At 41.9% G+C, this 20,686-nt stretch overlaps 1 protein-coding gene across 1 annotated transcript in view; it reads right to left on the minus strand.

Moving 5' to 3' along the window:
- Window positions 1–17,150, minus strand: part of CCDC77 (coiled-coil domain containing 77) — a 38,693-nt gene extending 21,543 nt beyond the window's left edge. Inside the window, exons 1-4 of the mRNA XM_054719709.1 lie at window positions 17,113–17,150; window positions 14,907–15,150; window positions 11,616–11,758; window positions 22–118 (exon numbers count right to left, since the gene is read on the minus strand). Coding sequence (XP_054575684.1) covers window positions 22–118; window positions 11,616–11,758; window positions 14,907–15,150; window positions 17,113–17,150 — 522 coding nt within the window. The remainder of the gene's footprint in view (window positions 1–21; window positions 119–11,615; window positions 11,759–14,906; window positions 15,151–17,112) is intronic.
- Window positions 17,151–20,686: the final 3,536 nt, after the last annotated feature.

Raw genomic sequence — 20,686 nt, forward strand, 5'->3', positions numbered from 1 at the left:
TCTATACCAAAGATTACTTACTTTGTTGGGAGGCTCCTTATAAAAATAGGTCACTTCTCCAGTGTCTGTTCCCACAAGAGCCAAGAGATTCTGAATCTTTTTCTTGTCTTCTAGCTCCCTGTAATTCTCATAAAGAGTAAGCACACATTATGTCCAGAGTAAGTAAATTTTTTTAAAGGACCTCCCTTCTGACTTACTTGTTTAAATAATGGTAACCTCAAACTAAAATTGAATAGGATTTATTTATACCTCAGCACTAACTTTGAAAACATCAGGTACTTATACTTAGGAATTCAGAGAGAAGGGGCCAGAAACTAATTTCTTAGTTGGTTCTAGAAAAGCATTATTGTGGGTGGTAGGCACATTGCTCCTCTTCAGGACTAATATAAGTTCACTAGAGTCCCGGTGCACGAATTCGTGCATGGATGGGGTCCGGCCGGCTCGCCCTGATCGGGGCTATCAGGCCCCGTCGGCCCAGAGGAGGGGATGCGGGAGGTTGGCTGGCCGGCCCGCCCCCAATGGGGGGGGGGAGGGGGCGCGGTTGGGGACGGGGCCAGCAGCAGGGAGGGGCCGTGGGAAGTTGGCCAACCCTGCCCCCTGGCTGAACTCCTGGTTGAGAGGACAATTTACATATTAGCTGGTATATAGGATTCTCCCAACTACCAGCAGCACTGCAGGCTGTTGCTCACAGCTGAATCTCTCTCCAGAACTGACATCAGTTAAGGGGGACTGCCTTAGCCAAAGAACAGTCTGTACCCAGTGCCTGGCTAAGGAGGGGTACAAAAGCCCAATCCCCTTGTCTCAATTCAGGATATTGAGACACCCTGTGGCATTGGCTGAGTCCGGCTGTAATTGAATCACAGTTAAACTTCTGCCCAATCAAACTTTCCTTATTCCCTCATAAGTAATTATTCCTGAAAACCCTCCCCAATAAACCTCCTGCAAGTAAATTTCCATTGAGAGTATGTTTTCCAGGGAACCCAACTTAAGACAGTTTATATCAGACTAGAGGCCTGATGCATGGATTTGTGCACTGGTGGGGTCCCTCGGCCTGGCCTGCACCCTCTCACAATCCGGGACCCCCTCGGGGATGTCAGACTGCCAGTTTTGGCCCGATCCCCACAGGCCAGGCTGAGGGACCCCACTGGTGCACGAATCCATGCACCAGGCTGGTTTTGGCCCACTCCCTGCAAGCCAGGATGAGGAACCCCACCAGTGCATGAATCGGTGCACTGGGCCTCTAGTATGCATGTAAGATATTTGGTTAATCTCTTCCCACTCTCTCTCCTCCCCTCTTCCTTCTGAGATTCATCAGTCTGTTCCATGTTTCCATGCCTGTGCGTTGAGCGTCTGCCCCCTGGTGGTCAGAGAACATCATAGTTACCAGTCGAACAGTCGAACAGTCACTTAGGCTTTTATATATATAGATATGGACCAAGGACATAAACTCTAAACTGAGATTTCAGAGCCAGTGATATCGAGATGATTTATGGAACATAAAATTTTTAGCAGCAAGACAGATGGGAAGGCTCAACAGGTAAACAGGGTATAACTTAAACAACTGAAATAAATTGAAGAGGGAGGGAGGCTGATCATGGTGCCCTATGTAAAATCACAATCCCCATTTTCCACACCTCAGACAGTTTTAAGACGCAGAGACTATGACCTGAAGGATGAACTGGGTCATCCAGTGACACCAAATCAAGTGTACATGATAATGATTTCCCTGGTCCTTCCCCAAAGGGCTTATGGCCATTTATTCAAGTAATTGTACAATGGGGAAAAAGAAATATCCAGGCATTTCAAAGATTGCTAGATATATGGACTGAGCTGACATTGATACCTGGTGACTTGAAGCATTATCATGGCAGTAGGGCATATGGGAACCATGTAATAAATGGAATTTTAGTCCAGGTCCAGCTCACAATGGTTTCACTGGATCCAGGCTCAATCAGTGACCATTTCCCCCATCTCCAAATGAGTAATTGGAATGAACATATTTGGTAGTTGGCAAAACCTCCAAATTGGTTTTTTGGCTTCTGGGTTATGCTAAGTTGGAAGCCTCTCTAACTGCCTCTCCTCACCCCTAGATCGTAAATAAAGACCCAAAGAATGTACAGGTGAAGGCCTCCATCAAACCCTCATTTCATTCACAAGTATGACCTATGCAAAACCAGATTGATAATAGTAGACAACTACGAAGTACTAGTAGGTCCCAATTCAGTAACTATGCTCAATGTATTATTTTTGCTATAGCAGATTACCTTGGTTTTAGGTATATGGTATGTGGCTACTGATTAAGCTCATGTATTCCTACCCATTCCTAACAGGACCATAAGCAGTTCTCATTCATGTGTGGTGAACAACAGTATACCTTTGTAGTCTTTCTCTAGGACTAAGTCTTTTCTGCTCATAAAATCAGTCCAAAGGTGTAGAGCGCGCCTGGGAAGGCACATGGGCATTTCTTTAAATTGTCACTGAATCCAGTGGCGTCAGCAAAGCCACGCCCTGGAAACACATTCTGCCAAAAGGCAGAAGTGTTGTCAGCTTGACCTTCATTTCTGCCCAGATGCCAGGGAGTGGGTTCTATTGTGTAAATCCAGCCAAGCACCAGGAATGAATACGACCCAGGCCCACCCTAGAATGCAAATAATCTCCTTTGTCTTGACTTTTAGTAAAACTTCCTGGTATTTGGGGTATAAAATAAACATGCTGCATCAGCTCTGGGTCACTGTCTCTCAGAAGAGGGCAGCGGTCCCACCCAGCCCCAGCTTTTTATTTCTATCTCTGTGTCTGTCTTTTTCTTTCATTTTTCTCAATCCCCAGCCGCCCCTACTCAGGAACTGGACCGCTCTCTAGCCACACTGGACGCAGAAGAGAGAAATATTTACACAAAGGGACCAGGATCTGGCCATCCTATAGATCAGTGGTCGCCAACCTTTTGGACCTCACAGACCACCAGTGGTCCACGGACCACCAGTTGGTGAACACTGCTATAGATTACATTAGTTCACTATTGGTGATATATTAAATCAGACTGGATAGATAAAAAATGGTGCCCAGCTGGTGTGGTTCAGTAGTTGAGCATTGACCTATGAACCAGGAGGTCAGAGTTCAATTCCCGGTCTGGGTACATGCCTGGGTTATGGACTCAATCCCCAGTAGGGGGCCTGCAGGAGGCAGCCAGCCAAGCAATGATTCTCTCTCACCACTGATGTTTCTATCTCTCCCTCCCTTCCTCTCTGAAATCACTAAAAAAATAAATAAAAGAAATGGCAAATGCATTAGAACCCTTGGTAAGATACATGTGCTCCAGAAGGTTTGACGCAAACCTTACAAAGCACATCAGTGAAGTTTTAGAGGTCCACTCTAGTCATGCCAGAACATTCCCTTCAAAGTAAAGGACAAATTACTGCATCTCACACCTACCATCACCAAGAAGGAAGCATAATGCAGAGAAGGACTCTTCATGTTCTGGAGAAAACATGTTCCATACTTTTGAATAATGCTCTGACCCATATATTAAGTGACATGGAAGGTGAGCTTTCAGTTGAAAAGAAGTTCTGCATTAGGTCAAAGCTAGAACTATTAAGGAGATTGAATGAGTAATAAAAAACCTGACAAACAAAAACTCTAGACCTCATACCTTCACTGGTGAATTACACCAAACATTTAAAGGTCTACACCAACCATTCCCAAACTTTTCCAAAAACTGAAAAAGAGGCAACACTTGCTAACTCATTCTATGAATCCAGCATTGCCCTGATACCAAAGCCAGACAAAGATAACTACTACTGACTAATATCTGTTATGAACACTGATGCAAAAATACTAGCAAACCAAATTCAGCAGCATACTAAAAGGATATATACCACAATTAAGTGCAGCTTATTCCTGGAATACAAGCATAGTTCAACATAAAAATCAATCAATATAATATACCACATTAACAGAATGAAGGGGGAAAAACATAAAATCATCAATTGATAAAAAAAAATGCATTTGACAACATTCAACACCCTTATATGATATAAACACTCAACAAACCAGGAATAGAAGAAAATAACCTCTATAAAATAAAAGCCCTGTATGAAAAACCCAAGCAAGCATCATACTCAATGGTTAAAGACTGAAAGTTTTCCTTTAAAATCAAGAACAAGACAAGGGTGCCCACATTTGCAACTTTTATTTAAAACTAGAGGCCCAGTGCATGACATTTGTGCACTGGGGAGGGGGTCCCTCAGCCTGGCCTGCACCCTCTCTCAGTCTGGGACCCCTTGGGGATGTCCGCCTGACGGCTTAGGCCCAATCACCGTAGGGATAGGGCCTAAGCCAGCAGGAGGACATCCCTCTCACAGTCCGGGGCTCTCGCAGTCCAGGACTCCTCGCTCCTTACCACCCGCCTACAGTGGAGGCAGGAGAGGCTCCCGTCACTGCCGCTGGGCTTGCCAACCATAAGCCTGGCTTCTGGCTAAGCGGCGCTCCCCCTGTGGGGGTGCACTGACCACCAGGGGGCAGCTCTGCATTGAGCGTCTGCTCCCTGGTGGTCAGTGGGCATCACAGTGACTGGTCGTTCCACCGTTCAGTCAATTTGCATATTAGCCTTTTATTAAACAGGATAGTATTGGAAATCCTACCCAGAGCAAGTAGAGCAAAAAAAAGAAAAGATATGCAAACTGGAAGAGAGATATGATCATCTTTGTTCATGGATGACATGATAAAAAATGTAGAAAACCGTAAGGGTTCCACCAAAAATATCAAACAAAACAAAATCCAAAACACAACTCTTAGAACTAATCATTGAATTCAGCAAAGTAGGAAAACAAAATTCAACATGCAGAAATCAACTGCATTTCTATATACTAACAATGAACAATTAAGAATTAAACTTACCCAGAGACACAGACAGTGGGTGGTGAAGGCTTGGGGGAAGGGGTGGGAGAGGGCAACGGGTGAAAAAAAAAGGGACATATGTAATACTTTCAACAATAAAGATTTATTTAAAAAAAAAAATTAAACTTACAATAGCATCAAAATAATACACAGGAATTAACTTAAGTGAAAGGCTTCTACACTGAAAACACTGCTGAAAGGAATTAAAGAACAAATAAATAAATAGAAAGACATCCCATGTCCATGGTATGAAGATTTAATATTAAGTTGTCAATATTACCCAAAGCATTTTACAGATTCAGTGCATTTCCTATCAAAATCCCAATGACATTTTTTGCAAAAATAAAAAAATTCATCCTAAAATTCATATTAAATCTCAGGAGACAAAACAGTCAAAACAATCTTGAGAAAAGAACAAAGCTGGCCCTAGCTGGTTTGGCTCAGTGGATAGTGTGTTGGCTTGTGGACTCAAAGGTCCCAGGTTCGATTCCGGTCAAGGGCATGTACCTTGGTTGCGGGCACATACCCAGTAGGAAGTGTGCAGGAGGCAGCTGATCCATGTTTCTCTCTCATTGATGTTTCTAACTCTATCCCTCTCCCTTCCTCTCTATAAAAAATCAATAAAATATATTTTTAAAAAATTAAAAAAAAAAAAAAGAACAAAGCTGGAAAACACACTTCTCAATTTCAAAACTTACTATAAAGCTACAATAATCAAAACAGTGTGGTACTGGCATAATGACAGACATATAGGTAGACTAATAAAATAGAGAGCTCAGAAATAAGTCCCACATATAAGGTCACATTATTTTCAACTTAGATGGGGGAAAAGATAGTCTTTTCAACAAATGGTGCCAGGAAAACTGGACATCCATATGCAAAACAATAAAATTGCACAATTACCTAACAACACATTCACAAAATAATTCAAAATTGACCACAAACTTAAATGTAAGAGCAAAAACCATAAAACTCTTAGAAGAAAAAATAGTGACATTGGAGACGATTTCTTGAATATGACACGAAAGGTAGAAGCAACAAAAGGAAAAATATACAAATTGGACCATATGGAAATTAAAATTTGTGCATCAAAGAACAGTATCAACCGAGTAAAATGACAGCCCTCAGAATGGGAGAAAACGTTTGCAAATCACTCATCTGATAGGGGGTTAATATCCAAAATATATTTTAAAATTCTTAAAACTCAACAACAATAATAAAACAAATAATCCAATTAAAAATGGTCAAATGTCTTGAATAAACATTTCTCTAAAGAAGATATATGAATGACCAATAAGCATGTGAAAAATGCTCAATATCACTAATTAGGGCAATGCAAATCAAAACCACTTGAGTACTACTTCACACCCATTATAATGGCTATTATTTAAAAAAATAGAAAACCGCCGAAACCGGTTTGGCTCAGTGGATAGAGCGTTGGCCTGCGGACTGAAAGTTCCCAGGTTCAATTCCCGTCAAGGGCATATACCTTAGTTGCGGGCACATCCCCAGTAGGGGGTGTGCAGGAGGCAGCTGATCAATGTTTCTCTCTCATCGATGTTTCTAACTCTCTATCCCTCTCTCTTCCTCTCTGTAAAAAATCAATAAAATATATTTAAAAAAAAAAAAAAGAAAACCAATGTTGGTGTGCATATGAAGGAAGTGAAACCTTGCATTGCTGGCGGGAATGTACACTGGTACAGCCAATATGAAAAATAGTATCATGGTGCCTCAAAAATATTAAACATAGAAACAGCATTTGACCCAGCAATTCCATTCTGGGTATTTATCTGATGAAATCCAAAACATTAAATTGAAAAGACAAAGAAAGAACCAAGATGGCGGCACAGGTAAACTCGGTACTCGCCACATCCCACAACTACATCAAAATTACAACTAAAATACAGAACTATCATTCAGAACCACCTGAAATCTGGCTGAATGGAAGCCCTACAACTAAGGAATTAAAGAAGAAGTCACATTGAGAATGGCAGGAGGGGTGGAGGCATGTATCAGGCTAGTCCAACACCTATGTGTGGCGTTTCTTTTTTTTTAAATCATATCTTTTAAAAATATATATATTTTTTTATTAATTTCAGAGAGGAAGTGAGAGGGAGAGAGAGAGAAAAACATCAGTGATGAGAATCATTGATCGGCTACCTCCTGCATGCCCCACACTGGGGATCAAGCCCACAACCCAGGCATGTGCCCTAACTGGGAATTGAACCATGACCTCCTGGTTCATAGGTCAATTCTCAACCACTGGGCCATGCCAGCCAGATGTGTTTCTTTAATTGGAAGGGAGGTTGCGGAGGCCTCCCCTGAGGAGCAAGGGATCCTAGCCCCACACCAGACTCCTCAGCCTAGGGTTCTAGTGCTGTGAAAATAAGCCCCCATAACTTCAGGCTATAAAAAACAGCAGAGCGGGGAAGGGGTAAAAAAAACAAAAACAAAAAAACAAAAAAAACAAAACCAGCAGAGATTGTGACTGAGTGACAAGGTGGCTAATGGAGACCCAGACAATTCCTCTTAAAGGACCCATGCACGGACTTACTCAGATTCACTCCCTCTGAGCTCCAGTGCCGGGGCTGTGGCTATGGGGGATTCAGGGACATACAGGGAAGAAGTGGACTGTCTGGCATTGGAGCAAGAACTTGAGATTGGCTTTGTCCCAGACAGGGGTGCTCATAGCAGTCATTGTTCCTATGCTGAGACCTCCCCCCCCCATCCCAGAGCTGACTGGCAGGGGTCATATCTGAGTCTCTATCAACCTGGCTCATACTGTTAGCTCTGCCCTGGTGATTCACTGAGACCCTGACTCACCCAATTTGCAGCCCCACCCAAGCTGTTTGCAGTGGCTTTTCCATATGAATGGCCTGTCCTGGCTCAGGCTTCAGACTTTCCTAAAAGCTCTCAAACAAGCAACAGCTGGTGTCAGTGTGTCCCATACCACTCAATAAGAGGCCCCAGGCCAGCACTAGCAACAGCCTGCCTTGCTTTACAGCTTGTCCTTTCCTAGGCACTTCCAAGCCCAATGCAAGTAGCAGCCATGTGCAGATCGCTCTGTAGCTCCTCATGGGTAGCCCCAGTCAGTGACTGACTTTGCACCTCCAGCAGGGCCCCAAAGCCAGTGCACCCAGTGGACAGCTTCAGACCATGCCAAATTACAATTCTACACATTCACGAGCGACACACTCAAGGGACAGACTCAGTGAACATCAAAGCCCCACTGAAGCAAGTCCTGCTCCATAGGGGTGTCTCCCACACAGCTCTTCCTCTATAGTCGCAGCTGGTCCTCAAAGCCAATTAGCCTGGGGGTCAATTCCTCCCAGTGATGCCAACACCAATCAAGGCTCAACTACAACAAGACTGTGCACACAGCCCACACGAGGCTCACCTAGAGTGCCCAGCTCAGGGGGGGAGGCTGAGCCCACTGGGCCCTACAGGACACCTACTACACAAGGTCTCTCTACCAATTTCAGGAGACATAGCAGCTCTACCTAATACATAGAAACAAACACAGGGAAGCAGCCAAAATGTGGGAACAAAGAAACATGTCACAAATGAAAAAAACAGGAGAAATCTCCAGAAAAAGAAGTAAAAGAAATGGAAGCAAGAAAACTACCACATACAGAGTTCAAAACAATGGTTATAAGGATGCTCAAGGAACTTAATGAGAACTTTAAGGAACTTAGTGAGTACTTCAAGGAACTTAGTGAGAACATCAACAATATAAAAAAAGGATCAGTTAGAAATGAAGGATACACTAACTGAAATTAAGAATAACTTAGAAGGAATCAACAGTAGAGTAGAGGATACCGAGACTCAAATCAGCGATTTGGAATATGAGGAGGTAAAAACACCCAATTAGAACAGCAAAAAGAAAAAAGAATCCAAAAATATGAAGACTAAGGAGCCTCTGGGACAACTTCAAGCAAACTATTCACATCATAGGGCTGCCAGAAAGAGAAGAGAGGGAGCAAGAAGTTGAAAACCTATTTGAAGAAATAATGACAGAAAATTTCCTTACCTGGTGAAAGAAATAGACAGACAAGTCCAGGAAGCTCAGAGAGTCCCAAACAAGATGAACCCAAAGAGGCCGACACCAAGACACATTATAATTTAAATGACAAAGGTTAAAGACAAAGAGAGAATCTTAAAAGCAGCAAGAGAAAAGCAGTTAGTTACCTACAAGAGAGCACCCATATGACTGTCAGCTGTTTTTTCAACAGAAACTTTGCAGGCCAGAAGGAAGTGGCAAGGACACTATTCAAAGTGAAGAACAGCAAGGACCTACAACCAAAATTACTCTACTCAGCAAAGCTATAATTTAGAATTAAAGGTCAGATAAAAAGCTTCACAGACAAGAAAAAGCTAAAGAAGTTCATCACTACCAAACCAGTATTACATGAAATGTTGAAAGGTGGAAGAGGAGGAAGAGGAGGAGGAAGGAGAAGGAGCAGGAGGAGAGAGGAGAAAGAGGAGGAGGACAAGAAGGAGGAGAAGAAAAAGAAGAAGATGGAGGAGGAGGAGGAAGAAGGGGAGGAGGAGGAGGAAGAAGGGGAGGAGGAGAAGACAAAAAATAGAACAATAACATGGCAATAAATACCTATCTATCAAAAATTGAATCTAGCCCTGGCTGGTTTGGATCAGTGGATAGAGCATCGGCCTGCAGACTGAAGAGCCCTGGTTCGATTCCAGTCAATGGCACATGCCTGGGTTGTGGGCTCGATCCCCAGTGTGGGGGCTTTCGGGAGGCAGCCAATCAATGATTCTCTCTCATCATTGATGTTTCTATCTCTCTTTCCCTCTCCCTTCCTCTCTGAAATCAATAAAATATATATATATATATAAAAACAAAAGAAAGCAAGGTGGCTTCAAGTGGCTGGGACTAAATAAAATTTTTTAAATAAATTAATAAACTGTCAGATAAAAATAAAAATGAATTTAGCCCTAGTTGGTTTGGCTCAGTGGATAGAGCATTGGCCTGCGGACTGAAGGGTCCCAGGTTTGATTCCGGTCGAGGGCACATGCCTGGGTTGCAGGCTCGATTTCCAGTGGGGGGCGTGGGGGAAGCAGCCAATCAATGATTCTGTCTCATCATTGATATTTCTATCTCTCTCTCCCTCTCCGTTCCTTTCTGAAATAAAAATGTATTTAAAAAGAAATTGAATCTAAAAATCAAAACAAACAAGGAATCTAATGAACAAAACAAACTGATGAATAAAATATAACCAGAGGCATGAAAACATAGAAAAGACTGACAAATCTCAGAGGGAAGGGAGGAGGAGGCAGGAAGAGATTAACCAAAGAACTTATTTGCATATATGCATTACCTATGGACATAGACAATAGGGTGATGAAGACCTGGGGTGGGGCAGATGGGTGGAGGGGGGCAATGGGAGTGGGGAAGGAAAGAAAGACACCTGTAATACTCTCAACAATAAAGATTTAAAAAAAAAAAAAAAAAGCCGAAACCGGTTTGGCTCAGTGGATAGAGCGTCGGCGTGTTGACTGAAAGGTCCCAGGTTCGATTCCGGTCAAGGGCATGTACCTCGGTTGCGGGCACATCCCCACTGAGGGGTGTACAGGAGGCAGCTGATCGATGTTTCTCTCTCATCTATGTTTCTAGCTCTCTATCCTTCGCTCTTCCCCTCTGTAAAAAGTCAATAAAATATATTAAAAAAAAGCAAAGACATATGCATCCATATGTTCCATTGCAGCATATTTACGATAGCCAAAATACGGGAGCAACCTAAGTGTCCATCAATAGATGAATGGATAAAGAAATGTTGCAATATACAATGGAATATGACTCAGCCATAAAAAAATAGTGAAACTTTGCCATCTGCAACAACATGGATGGACCTACAGGGTACTGTACTTAGCGAAATAAATCATACAGAGAAAGAAAAATGCCATATGATTTCACTTATATGTGGAATCGAAAGAATAAACAAACAAGCAGAATAGGAACAGACTCATAAATAAGAAAATATTTTGATGGTTGCCAGATGGGAGGGAGTTTGGGGAATGGGTGAAAAACAAAGGGATTAAGAAGTACAAATTGGTAGTTACAGAACAGTTATGGGATATAATGTACAGTATAGGGATTATAGTCAATAATATTGTAATAACTGCATATGGTGCCTGGTGGGTACTAGATTTATTGGGGTGATCACTTTGTAAGTTATATAAATGTCTAATCATTGGGTTGTACACATGAAACTAATGATACTGTACATCAACTGTAACTGAAAAGTACAAAATTATTATTTTTTAAAAGTGTACTATAGTGGATGCTGTGGACACTGCTCAGATACCATCTTCAAGACCAAGACCCCTATCCCTCAGTTGTTGAGTCCTTCTCCAGGGATTGCCTTTGGCTGAAGGGGGCTGCCTCTCTCAAGTTTACCCCCTCTCCCTGGTGGCAGGCTACATCAAATGACTGATTGCTGTGAAGGTGAAAAGTCTGACTCCTTTGTCTCTGAAAAGCTGTCCCAGCCTCAGAGCTCCTATAGGGTTGGCTAAAGCCTCTGTTACCACTGTATCACACACAGTTCAAATTCTTCCCCTGCTCAAGTCTCCTCCCTACTAACCTGCAGGCAAATCTCCATCTCAGAGCCTTTTTCCTGGGAAATACAACCTAACAGGATTACCACAGAGAAACTTATCTTAATTTAGAAATATAACCCCCACATTTCCCTTCTCCTACTTGGTACCTGATTCTCAGTCGATCATTTTCTGAGTAGAGGCGCAAAACATGTTCCCGTTCCTGGAAGAGGCAGACTTGCATATCACTTAGAGCTTTCTGCAATTCAGCAATCTCTTCTTCCCTCTGCTGCAAATCCCAGTCTAGTTTGTGCTGGGAAGAAAAAAAAGTAGTTGAAAAGATTGAGCCTCACAGAGTATCTCTTATTGGATATGGAAAAGTGAGTTTTTGTAGAAATATTACAATGTGAATGTTTTCACCAATACAGATGTCCAATGACAGCAATAATAAGTTGTATATTGACTTGAGTTTAAAAGCTACAGGGTGAGTATGATGTTTGCATATAATGTCAAAGCTCTCATATCTTCCTTTTACAGACTATAAAATCCAGAATGCCAGATGACTCACCTGTTCTATTCACAATTTTTAAAAAATGCTTTCTATTCAATAAGCATTATGAAATTATGGAACACAAAGAAGAAACAGTATGTTTCCTACCTAGACCTGAGGAATTTTGTGGAGAGACAGACATACAAACAAAATAATTATTTAATGGAGGAATATGCCTGGTAAAATGATAGAGGGAGAAAGTACAGCAGGAGTAAAATCTCTGAAGCCTTTTTGGAAAGTCAGAGACCACCATCAAAAAGTTGAGACTTGGCCCTGGCTGAATGGCTCAGTTGGTTGGGGCATCGTTCCATACACCAAAAGGTTGCGGATTTGATTCCCGGTCAGGGCACATACCTAGGTTGCAGGTTCAATTCCCAGTCAGAGCACATATGGGATGCAACAAATCAATGTTTCTCATGGGTCTTTCTCTCTTTCTCTCTCTGATTAAAATCAATAAAAAACATATCCTTGGATGAGGATTTTAAAAAAAGTTGAAACTTGCAAGATGAAGACTGCTAGAGACAAGATGAGGATGGGTACTCTCAGGAAAGAGAACAGTAAATACCGAACCATCAAAAAGTCTTAAATGTTTGGACAACTACAAGTATTTCAATGTTACTGAAGTGAAAAGTGAGAGGCAGACTGAAGAGGTCTGAGAATGGAGGCTGGGATACTGGTTAAAGAGGATATTGCAATAATGCAGGTGAGTTATAATGAGAGTTTTAACTAGGGTTGAGGCAATATGATGAAGATATAATGGATTAAGGGATATTTAGGAAGCAGAATCAATAGAACTTACTAAATAATTGAATATGGGGGCTGGGCATAATTACAGGAAATCATACCATTGAGTAAGACAAAGAATAAAGAAAAAAGCTAAGAGATAAGAAATGGAGGGAAAGAAAATGGTAGGGGTATACGTGGATGTGTGGATAGAGTTGAAAAGCGAGATTAGTTCAGATATAAACATATTAACATGGAGTTCAGGAGAAAAGACTCAACATTAGCTATCTGGATGTTATCATTCCATATGAGGTGGTATGGATAAAAATAAGACCATTTATGGTGGAATGTGCAAAAACATTGACATTTTAGATTAAGGAAGGAGAACCATTAATGGAGACTGAGAGCTGAGATAAAAACTGGAAATCAAAAGGAAGAGTTTTTTCAGAAAGCAGAGGTCAGTAGTGACAGATACTACAGAGGTCACAAAGAGAAGAGATCATTTTGGCAAATGGGTATTAGAGACCACAAGAGTAGTTTTAATAGAACAGTAAGGAGAGAGACAAAACTGCAGCACAGAGTCCTGAGTGGGTGATAAAGTCAAACTATTCCAGAAGTAGTGGGGCTAAGAAAAGAAAGAGCTATCTACACAAGAGAATAGTTAGAGGGGTAAGCACAGCTCAAGAATGGTGTTTATCCTATAAATTCTAGGCCTCCACATTATGGCCCAACTCAAAAGCCAATCCTTCTAGAAAAAAAAGAATGGTATGGCTTTGTGTGTTTGTTTTGTTTTTAAGTTGGGAAAGACGCGAGTATGTTTATATACAGTACTGAGGAGAAAAAGCCCATGTTAAGCAAAAGGTTAAAAATAAAACACAAAGAGAAGAGAGATGATGAAGAAGGGTTTATTAGAAGAAAAAGGGATGTGGGCCAGGGAAAGTGTTGAATCAATTCAGCTCAAAGAGGCAGAGATATCTTGTCCCTGAAGTAATAAGAAAGAAGAGAGATGGACACAGGTAGGTAACATTGTGGATTGGTGGGAAGGAGTCACTCATGACAGCTGGTTTTTCCTCTGTGAACCAGGAAGCAAGCCTGCCTGAGAAGAGACGGCTAAGATGGGGGTTGCAGGCTGGAAGAGAGTAGAGAAGTTACAATAGCACAGGTGGGGAGGGAGAAGGAACTGACTAGGGATAGGTAAGGAAATTGCTGTATAGTGACTGAGAATACAGATGAATTTGTTTACCATGAGTTTATTTTATAACAATGTGACCTTTTCTAAGACAGTGATTCTTAACTAGAGGCGATTTTTCCTGTGCCCCAGGAAAAATTTGGCAATGTCTGCAGGCACTTTTGATGGTCACAACTGGGGGTGTGGTGAGGGTGTGTGTGTGCGTATGTGTGCTACTGGTATCTACTAAACATCCTACAATTCATAGGATAGTCCCACGGTAAAGAATTACCAATGCCAAAATGTTAATAGTGCCAAGATTGACAAACCCTGCTCCAGGAGACTGGGATTCAATTACAGCTAGAGTTTTAGTTATGCACATGGAGCAAAAGAATAAGCAAGGGGTCCTGTGCAGGCAGTACAGTTATTACCAAAGTGAGGTGTGACGGGGTTCAGGTTAGAAGGGAAGGACATGATGTTAGAAACTGACATGCAACACTTGGAAAACTGAAAGGTCAAGGAGCCACGGAGATAATAATAAAGTCAGGTGTACAGGTCTGAAAGAACTAGAAATATAAGAGAGACCGAGACATAAAAGTTTAAGATTTTAGAGGTGGAGCAGTTTTGGGGGATTATGGTCTAATGAGGGACCCGAAGGGTAGGTTGCGAGGCTGGGGTAGAAGGGAATTGAAAAATATCTGTTTGTGATACAAGCTGTCACTTCTAGATCTTCTTTCAGTCATAACTACACTTCATCAGAGTCCTAAAAGGAAATGTATCATCTCTTTTTTAAAAAAATATATATTTTTGATTTTTTACAGAGAGGAAGAGAGGGATAGAGAGTTAGAAACATGGATGAGAGAGAAATATCAATCAGCTGCCTCCTGCACACCCCCTATTGGGGATGTGCCCGCAACCAAGGTACATGTCCTTGACCGGAATCGAACCTGGGACCCTTCAGTCCGCAGGCCGACGCTCTATCCACTGAGCCAAACCAGTTAGGGCTCATCTCTGTTTTACCTGTCCTTCACAAGCTTCTTTGTACTGCTCCAGTTTCTTCAGCAGGTCCTCATTTTCTGCCTCACACTCAGCCATCTTCTTTTGATAATATTCCAGAAGCTCCTGAGAAGGGCAGAGAACAGCCAGACGATCTTTGATGGAAGGCAAAGGAGTTGACTCCACTGAATCTGAGAAAGACACTCCCTTCCACCTGGTAGAACCACTGAAGCCACACGCAGCACCATGCTTGGGAAGAGTTCTCGGCCTATGTGGAATTAGAAAGGACATATTCATGAAATTGTTTAAACATATATAAAACCATTTCTTAAATAAAAAAACAGGTTTATGTTCTTGAAGTGTGTATAATTAATGAATTTTTAAAATTTATTTTTAAAAAATGGAATATAAAGTAAGACCAGATAGTAACAGTTAGAAAATTTAATACTATAAGATATACACTAACAGGAATAATTATATACTGCTGGTGAAGTACAACTTGGTGAAACTACAGATAAATGAATTGGTGGAATCTAGTAAAATTGCAATTCTTCTTGTTCTAAAGAAACTCATGCACATATGCACAAGGTGACACATAAGAAAATGTTCATAGTAACATTATGTAAGAGTCAGCATTAGGAACTACAGCCAAGTTACTAACCATACAACCACATCAGATTATAATCTGTACCACGGAGACATTTGAATGACACAGACTAAGACTATTCAAGTTCTAAGGGTAACCAAAGGTTGAACAAGAAGCATTTTTAAGCTAAAACAATGAAAGTTAGAAAATAAATGATGCAGAAGTGAAGGAACCCTCATGTGAATATTATTCCAATTTGGCTGACTGCAATTTATAAGGTAAGAAAAAAGACAGCAGAGTAAAGAAACTTGATTCCAGAAGTCCAGAGTTGTAGTTAATGATCATGGTCAGCACTTTTAATAAGTGAGCATGTATAAAAGAGATATTAAAATTACTTTCAACTAATAATAAGAAAAAAACTAATACTATATCTTAATCATTAAAAGCTCGTGAGCGCACTGGCCAGTGTGGCTCAGTTGGCTGGGTATGGTTCCGTGTATAGAAAGGATGCTGGTTTGGTTCCATCCCCAGTCGGGGTGTACAGGAGGCAGTTGATTGATGTTTTTATCTCTCGCCCCCCACTCCCCTCTCTCTCAAAATCTATTTTAAAAATCTTAAAAAAAACCAAACCTAGTGACAGAAATAGTCTTTTACTTGATGTTTCATGTTTCCAAGGCAGCTGCCTAATAACAGATGAACTAAGGCATTTCTGAGACTTTGCAGATGAGACTGTGGCAGTGAGGATGAGGAAATGTGTCATGCAGCAAGGTGGCGGCAGAACCAGAATTCCAAGTCCCCTGTATATGCTGGCTGTTTCTTCTGTAATCCAGGAGGACTGGCACCTACTAGGCCCACTCAAACTGTCTGGATTCTGGTATTACCATTTCATATGCACTACTTTTTTTTTTTTTTAATAAATGTACTACTTTTTAATCTAAATTCCACATAAAAATAGAGAAATGAGTCTAATATAGTTCAAATCCAGAGTTTGGAAGTATGTTGCCAAAACTCTTCTAGTTCCTAAACTAACTTGCACTAAGGCTACAGAAATTTTGAATTTTTTAAAATTAAATTTATTGGGGTGGCACTGGTTAGAAGCCTTGATTCTTTTTTTTTTTTTTAATTATTTTTATTTTTGTTAATCCTCACTGGAGGATATTTTTCCATTGATTTTTCTTTTTTAGAGAGAGTGGAAGAGAGAGGGAAAGAGAGAGAGAAACATCAATGTGAAAGAAAAACATCAATTGGTTGCCTCTTGCACAAGCCCTGACCAGGACTGAGGAGGAGCCTGCAACCCCAGGTATGTGCCCTTGACCGGAATCGAACCCAGGACCCTTCAGTCCGCAGGCTGATGCTCTATTCATTGAGCCAAACTGGCCAGGGCTTGATTCTTTTTTAAAAATATATCGTTACTGTTTTCAAAGAGAAACAGAGAGGGAGAGAGAGATAGAATGATGAGAGAGAATCATTGATTGGCTGCCTCTTGCACGCCCCACACGGGATCAAACCCACAACCCAGGAATTTGCCCTGATCGGGAACCGGGCCATGATCTCCTGGTTCCTATGTTGACGCTCAACCACTGAGCCACAATGTCGGGACAGCCTTGATTCTTTAACAACTCAAAAAATAAGCAAATGTCTTACTTTCTGCAGACAGGGGTACATGTGGGGGTAAAGTTCATGCTGTCCTTTTCACACCTGTCAAATACATAAAAATTCAGAATGAGAGGGCAGGAACAGAACAAAACAGTATAGAACACACAGACCGGTTCCCTCTCCAACATTACACGTGCCTGCTGGTAGAATGTGATGTTTTAAAATGTAGTACTATTCTTTAAAGTAGTTCTGAATCCTGAAGTTCTATGACTCTTGAATTTTCATAAGGTATTCTTTGTTATTATTATTTTCAAATAAAATCAGAATGGCATTTAATATTTTAAATGGATAAGCACAAAAAGAAAACCCTCCTAAGTATGAAGGTTATCTGCAACAAGGCAAAACAAACTTACAATCCTTCTGCTGAAATTATAGGAGAGGGAGATGCAAAAAGTTTATAATAAGCAAGAGATAGTAAGTGGAAATTAAGGTAGAGGACCCATTATGCTAAATTTAAGATAAATAAAAAGCTATTGATATTATCTTTTTAAAAATATATATTTTTATTGATTTCAGAGAGGAAGGAGGGAGAGAGGGAGAGAGAAACATCCATGATGAGAGAGAATGTGGGGCCTCCTGCACGCCCCACACTGGGGATCGAGCCCGCAACCCGGGCATGTGCCCTGACTGGGAATCGAACCCTGACCTCCTGGTTCATAGGTCGATGCTCAATCACTGAGCCACGCCGGCCGGGCTATTGATATTATCTTTATTTAGTGTGTGCTGTAGCTACTGTTTTATCTTAGAGAAAGAAAATATATTACTTATAAGCTTTAAAAGGTTCATTCACAATCCCCATTCCAATTGACGATAGATTTTTTTTTTTTCTTAGAGAAAGATTATTTAGAAAGTTACAGAGGTAGCAGAAGTGAGCCAGCTAGGCTGTGTAGGCTCAGAAAACAAGTTATAGAAGCAAAAAAGAGCCCTTGGAAGAAGAGGGGGAAGGGAAAGGCACTGAGTGCTACTGAGATGGAGAGCTGCTGTGAAGACAGATCCTAAATTCCTCTACTTTGAACAATCTTATCACAGAGATTTACAGGAAGATAAACCTCAGGGAAGGAATACCAAGGTGAGGGAGGGAGAAGGAAAAGAGGGGGAGGAGACAAGGGGAAGAGAGAGAGTAGGGGAGAAAAGGGGAGAGGGAGAGTTTTTTTTTTTTAATTAGCTTTGGGGCCGAAACCGGTTTGGCTCGGTGGATAGAGCGTCGGCCTGCGGACTCAAGGGTCCCGGGTTCGATTCCGGTCAAGGGCATGTACCTTGGTTGCGGGCACATCCCCAGTGGGGGGTGTGCAGGAGGCAGCTGATCGATGTTTCTCTCTCATCGATGTTTCTAACTCTCTATCCCTCTCTCTTCCTCTCTGTAAAAAATCAATAAAATATATTTTAAAAAAATAAAAAAATAAAAAAAATAAAAAATAAAAAATAAAATTAGCTTTGGGGAAAGCTTTCTTATCAAGCATGCTTTATCAATCCATTATGATTTTGAGCCAGTCAAGAGATGATGTATCCCTGGCCAGTGTTGCTCAGTGGTTAAGCACTGACCCATGCACCAAGAGGTTGCAGGTTTGATTCCCAGTCGGGGTGCAGAAGGCAACTGATTGATGCTTCTCTGTCTCATTGATGTTTCTCTCTCCCCCTCCCCCTTCCTCTTTCTCTAAAAATCAATGAAAATATATTAAAAAAAAAAAAAAAAGAGCATACGAGCCTAACCAATGGTTAAGGACAACAGGGGGGTGGGGGCATCCGTGGGGAGGGGTGGGGGAATGGGAATGGGGGGATGAGGACAAATATGTGACACCTTAATCAATAAAGAAATTTAAAAAATAATAATAATTTTAAAAAAAAGAGATGATGTAATGTCCTGTTCTTATGTTCTACCTAGTATATATCTGCTTACAATCTTCAGTCCTTTGGGGAAGATTTTTGTGAAAAAGAGTGAAGAGATAATTACTATTGTTAATTCTGTAACCATTTTCCTGCTACAAACTCAAGTGCTTCCCCATAGTCATTGAAACCATTTTTTCATTGGCTTCCAGGACACCACATGTTCCTGATTCTCCACCTTCCTCACAGGACATTAATTTTCAGTCACTGATAATTCTTCCTTGTCTTTATCTATACTTACTAGAGGCCTGGTGCACAGATTCATGCACCAGTGGGGTCCCTCGGGCTGGCCTGTGAGGATCGGGTCGAAACTGGCTTTCCGACATCCCCCAAGGGGTCCCGGATTGCGAGAGGGCACAGGCCAGGCCTAGGGACCCCACGGGTGCACAACTGGGGCTGGGGAGGGACCGCAGGAGGGCTCCAGGGCGTGTCCGGCCTGGCTCGCCCAGTCCTGATGGGCCAGACCCCAGTAGCAAGCTAACCTACCAGTCGGAGCGTCTGCCCCCTGGTGGTCAGTGTGCATCATAGCGACTGGTCGCACAGACAAACAGTTGGATACTTGGGCATATTAGGCTTTTATTATATAGGATTATTACATAGGATTGCCTTGGTGACCTCATGAAATCTCATGGTTTTCAAGTGTACACCTCCAGTCCTTCCTCTGCCTTCCACTCAATTCACACATATCTGACCACCCACTTCATATCTCCATTTGGATGTCTAACAGGTCTCACAAGCTTAAGTCCAAAACTGAGCTCCTGATATATACCTCCTACCACCAAACCTGACCTTTTCTCAGACTTCTACATCCCAGTAATGATTAATACTATTCCATCAATTGTTTAGGACAACAAACTTAAGAGAAATTTTACTCGTCTCTTTGTCTTATATGTTACTAGAGGCATAGTGCACGAATTTGTGCATGAGTGGGGTCCGGCTGGCCTGCCCCAATCGGGGCCAATTGGGCCAGGCCAGCCAGGGGGAGGGGCTGTGGATGGCTAGGGGAAGGGGCCGTGGGTGGTTGGTGGGCTGGCCCTGCCCCCGATCGGGGTGGGGGGGCCACTTGGGGGCAGGGCCGGCCAGCTCCACCCCTTGATCAAACTCACAGTTGAATTCCCAGTCGAGGGGACAATTTGCCTATTAGTCTTTTATTATGTAGGATACTCAACCTGTTAGCAAATCCTAACGACTCTATCACCACCATATCTAAAATCTGACAACTACTCAGATTTTATTTATTTATTTTAATATTTTTAATTGATTTCAGAGAGGAAGGGAGAGGGGAGAGATAGAAACATCAATGATGAGATAATCATTGATCAGTTCCTCTTGCACGCCCCATACTGGGGATCGAGCCTGCAACCGGGCATGTGCCCTGACTGGGAATTGAACCGTGACCTCCTGGTTCATAGGTCGATGCTCAATCACTGAGCCACGCCGGTTGGGCCAACCACTCAGATTTTAATCATGCCCTAGTCCAGTGATGGCGAACCTATGACATGCGTGTCAGCACTGACACGTGTAGCCATTTCTGATGACACACAGCCGCTGAGGCGGCCGCATGCCGAGGATGAAACATTTGCTGCTCCTGAGGATGAAACATTTGCGAAATAATGTTTTTTCCTCAAAGTGACACACTACCCGAGTTATGCTCAGTTTTTTGGCGAAGTTTGACTCA

This window comes from Eptesicus fuscus, chromosome 7, assembly GCF_027574615.1.
Source record: "Eptesicus fuscus isolate TK198812 chromosome 7, DD_ASM_mEF_20220401, whole genome shotgun sequence".
Taxonomy (NCBI): domain Eukaryota; kingdom Metazoa; phylum Chordata; class Mammalia; order Chiroptera; family Vespertilionidae; genus Eptesicus; species Eptesicus fuscus.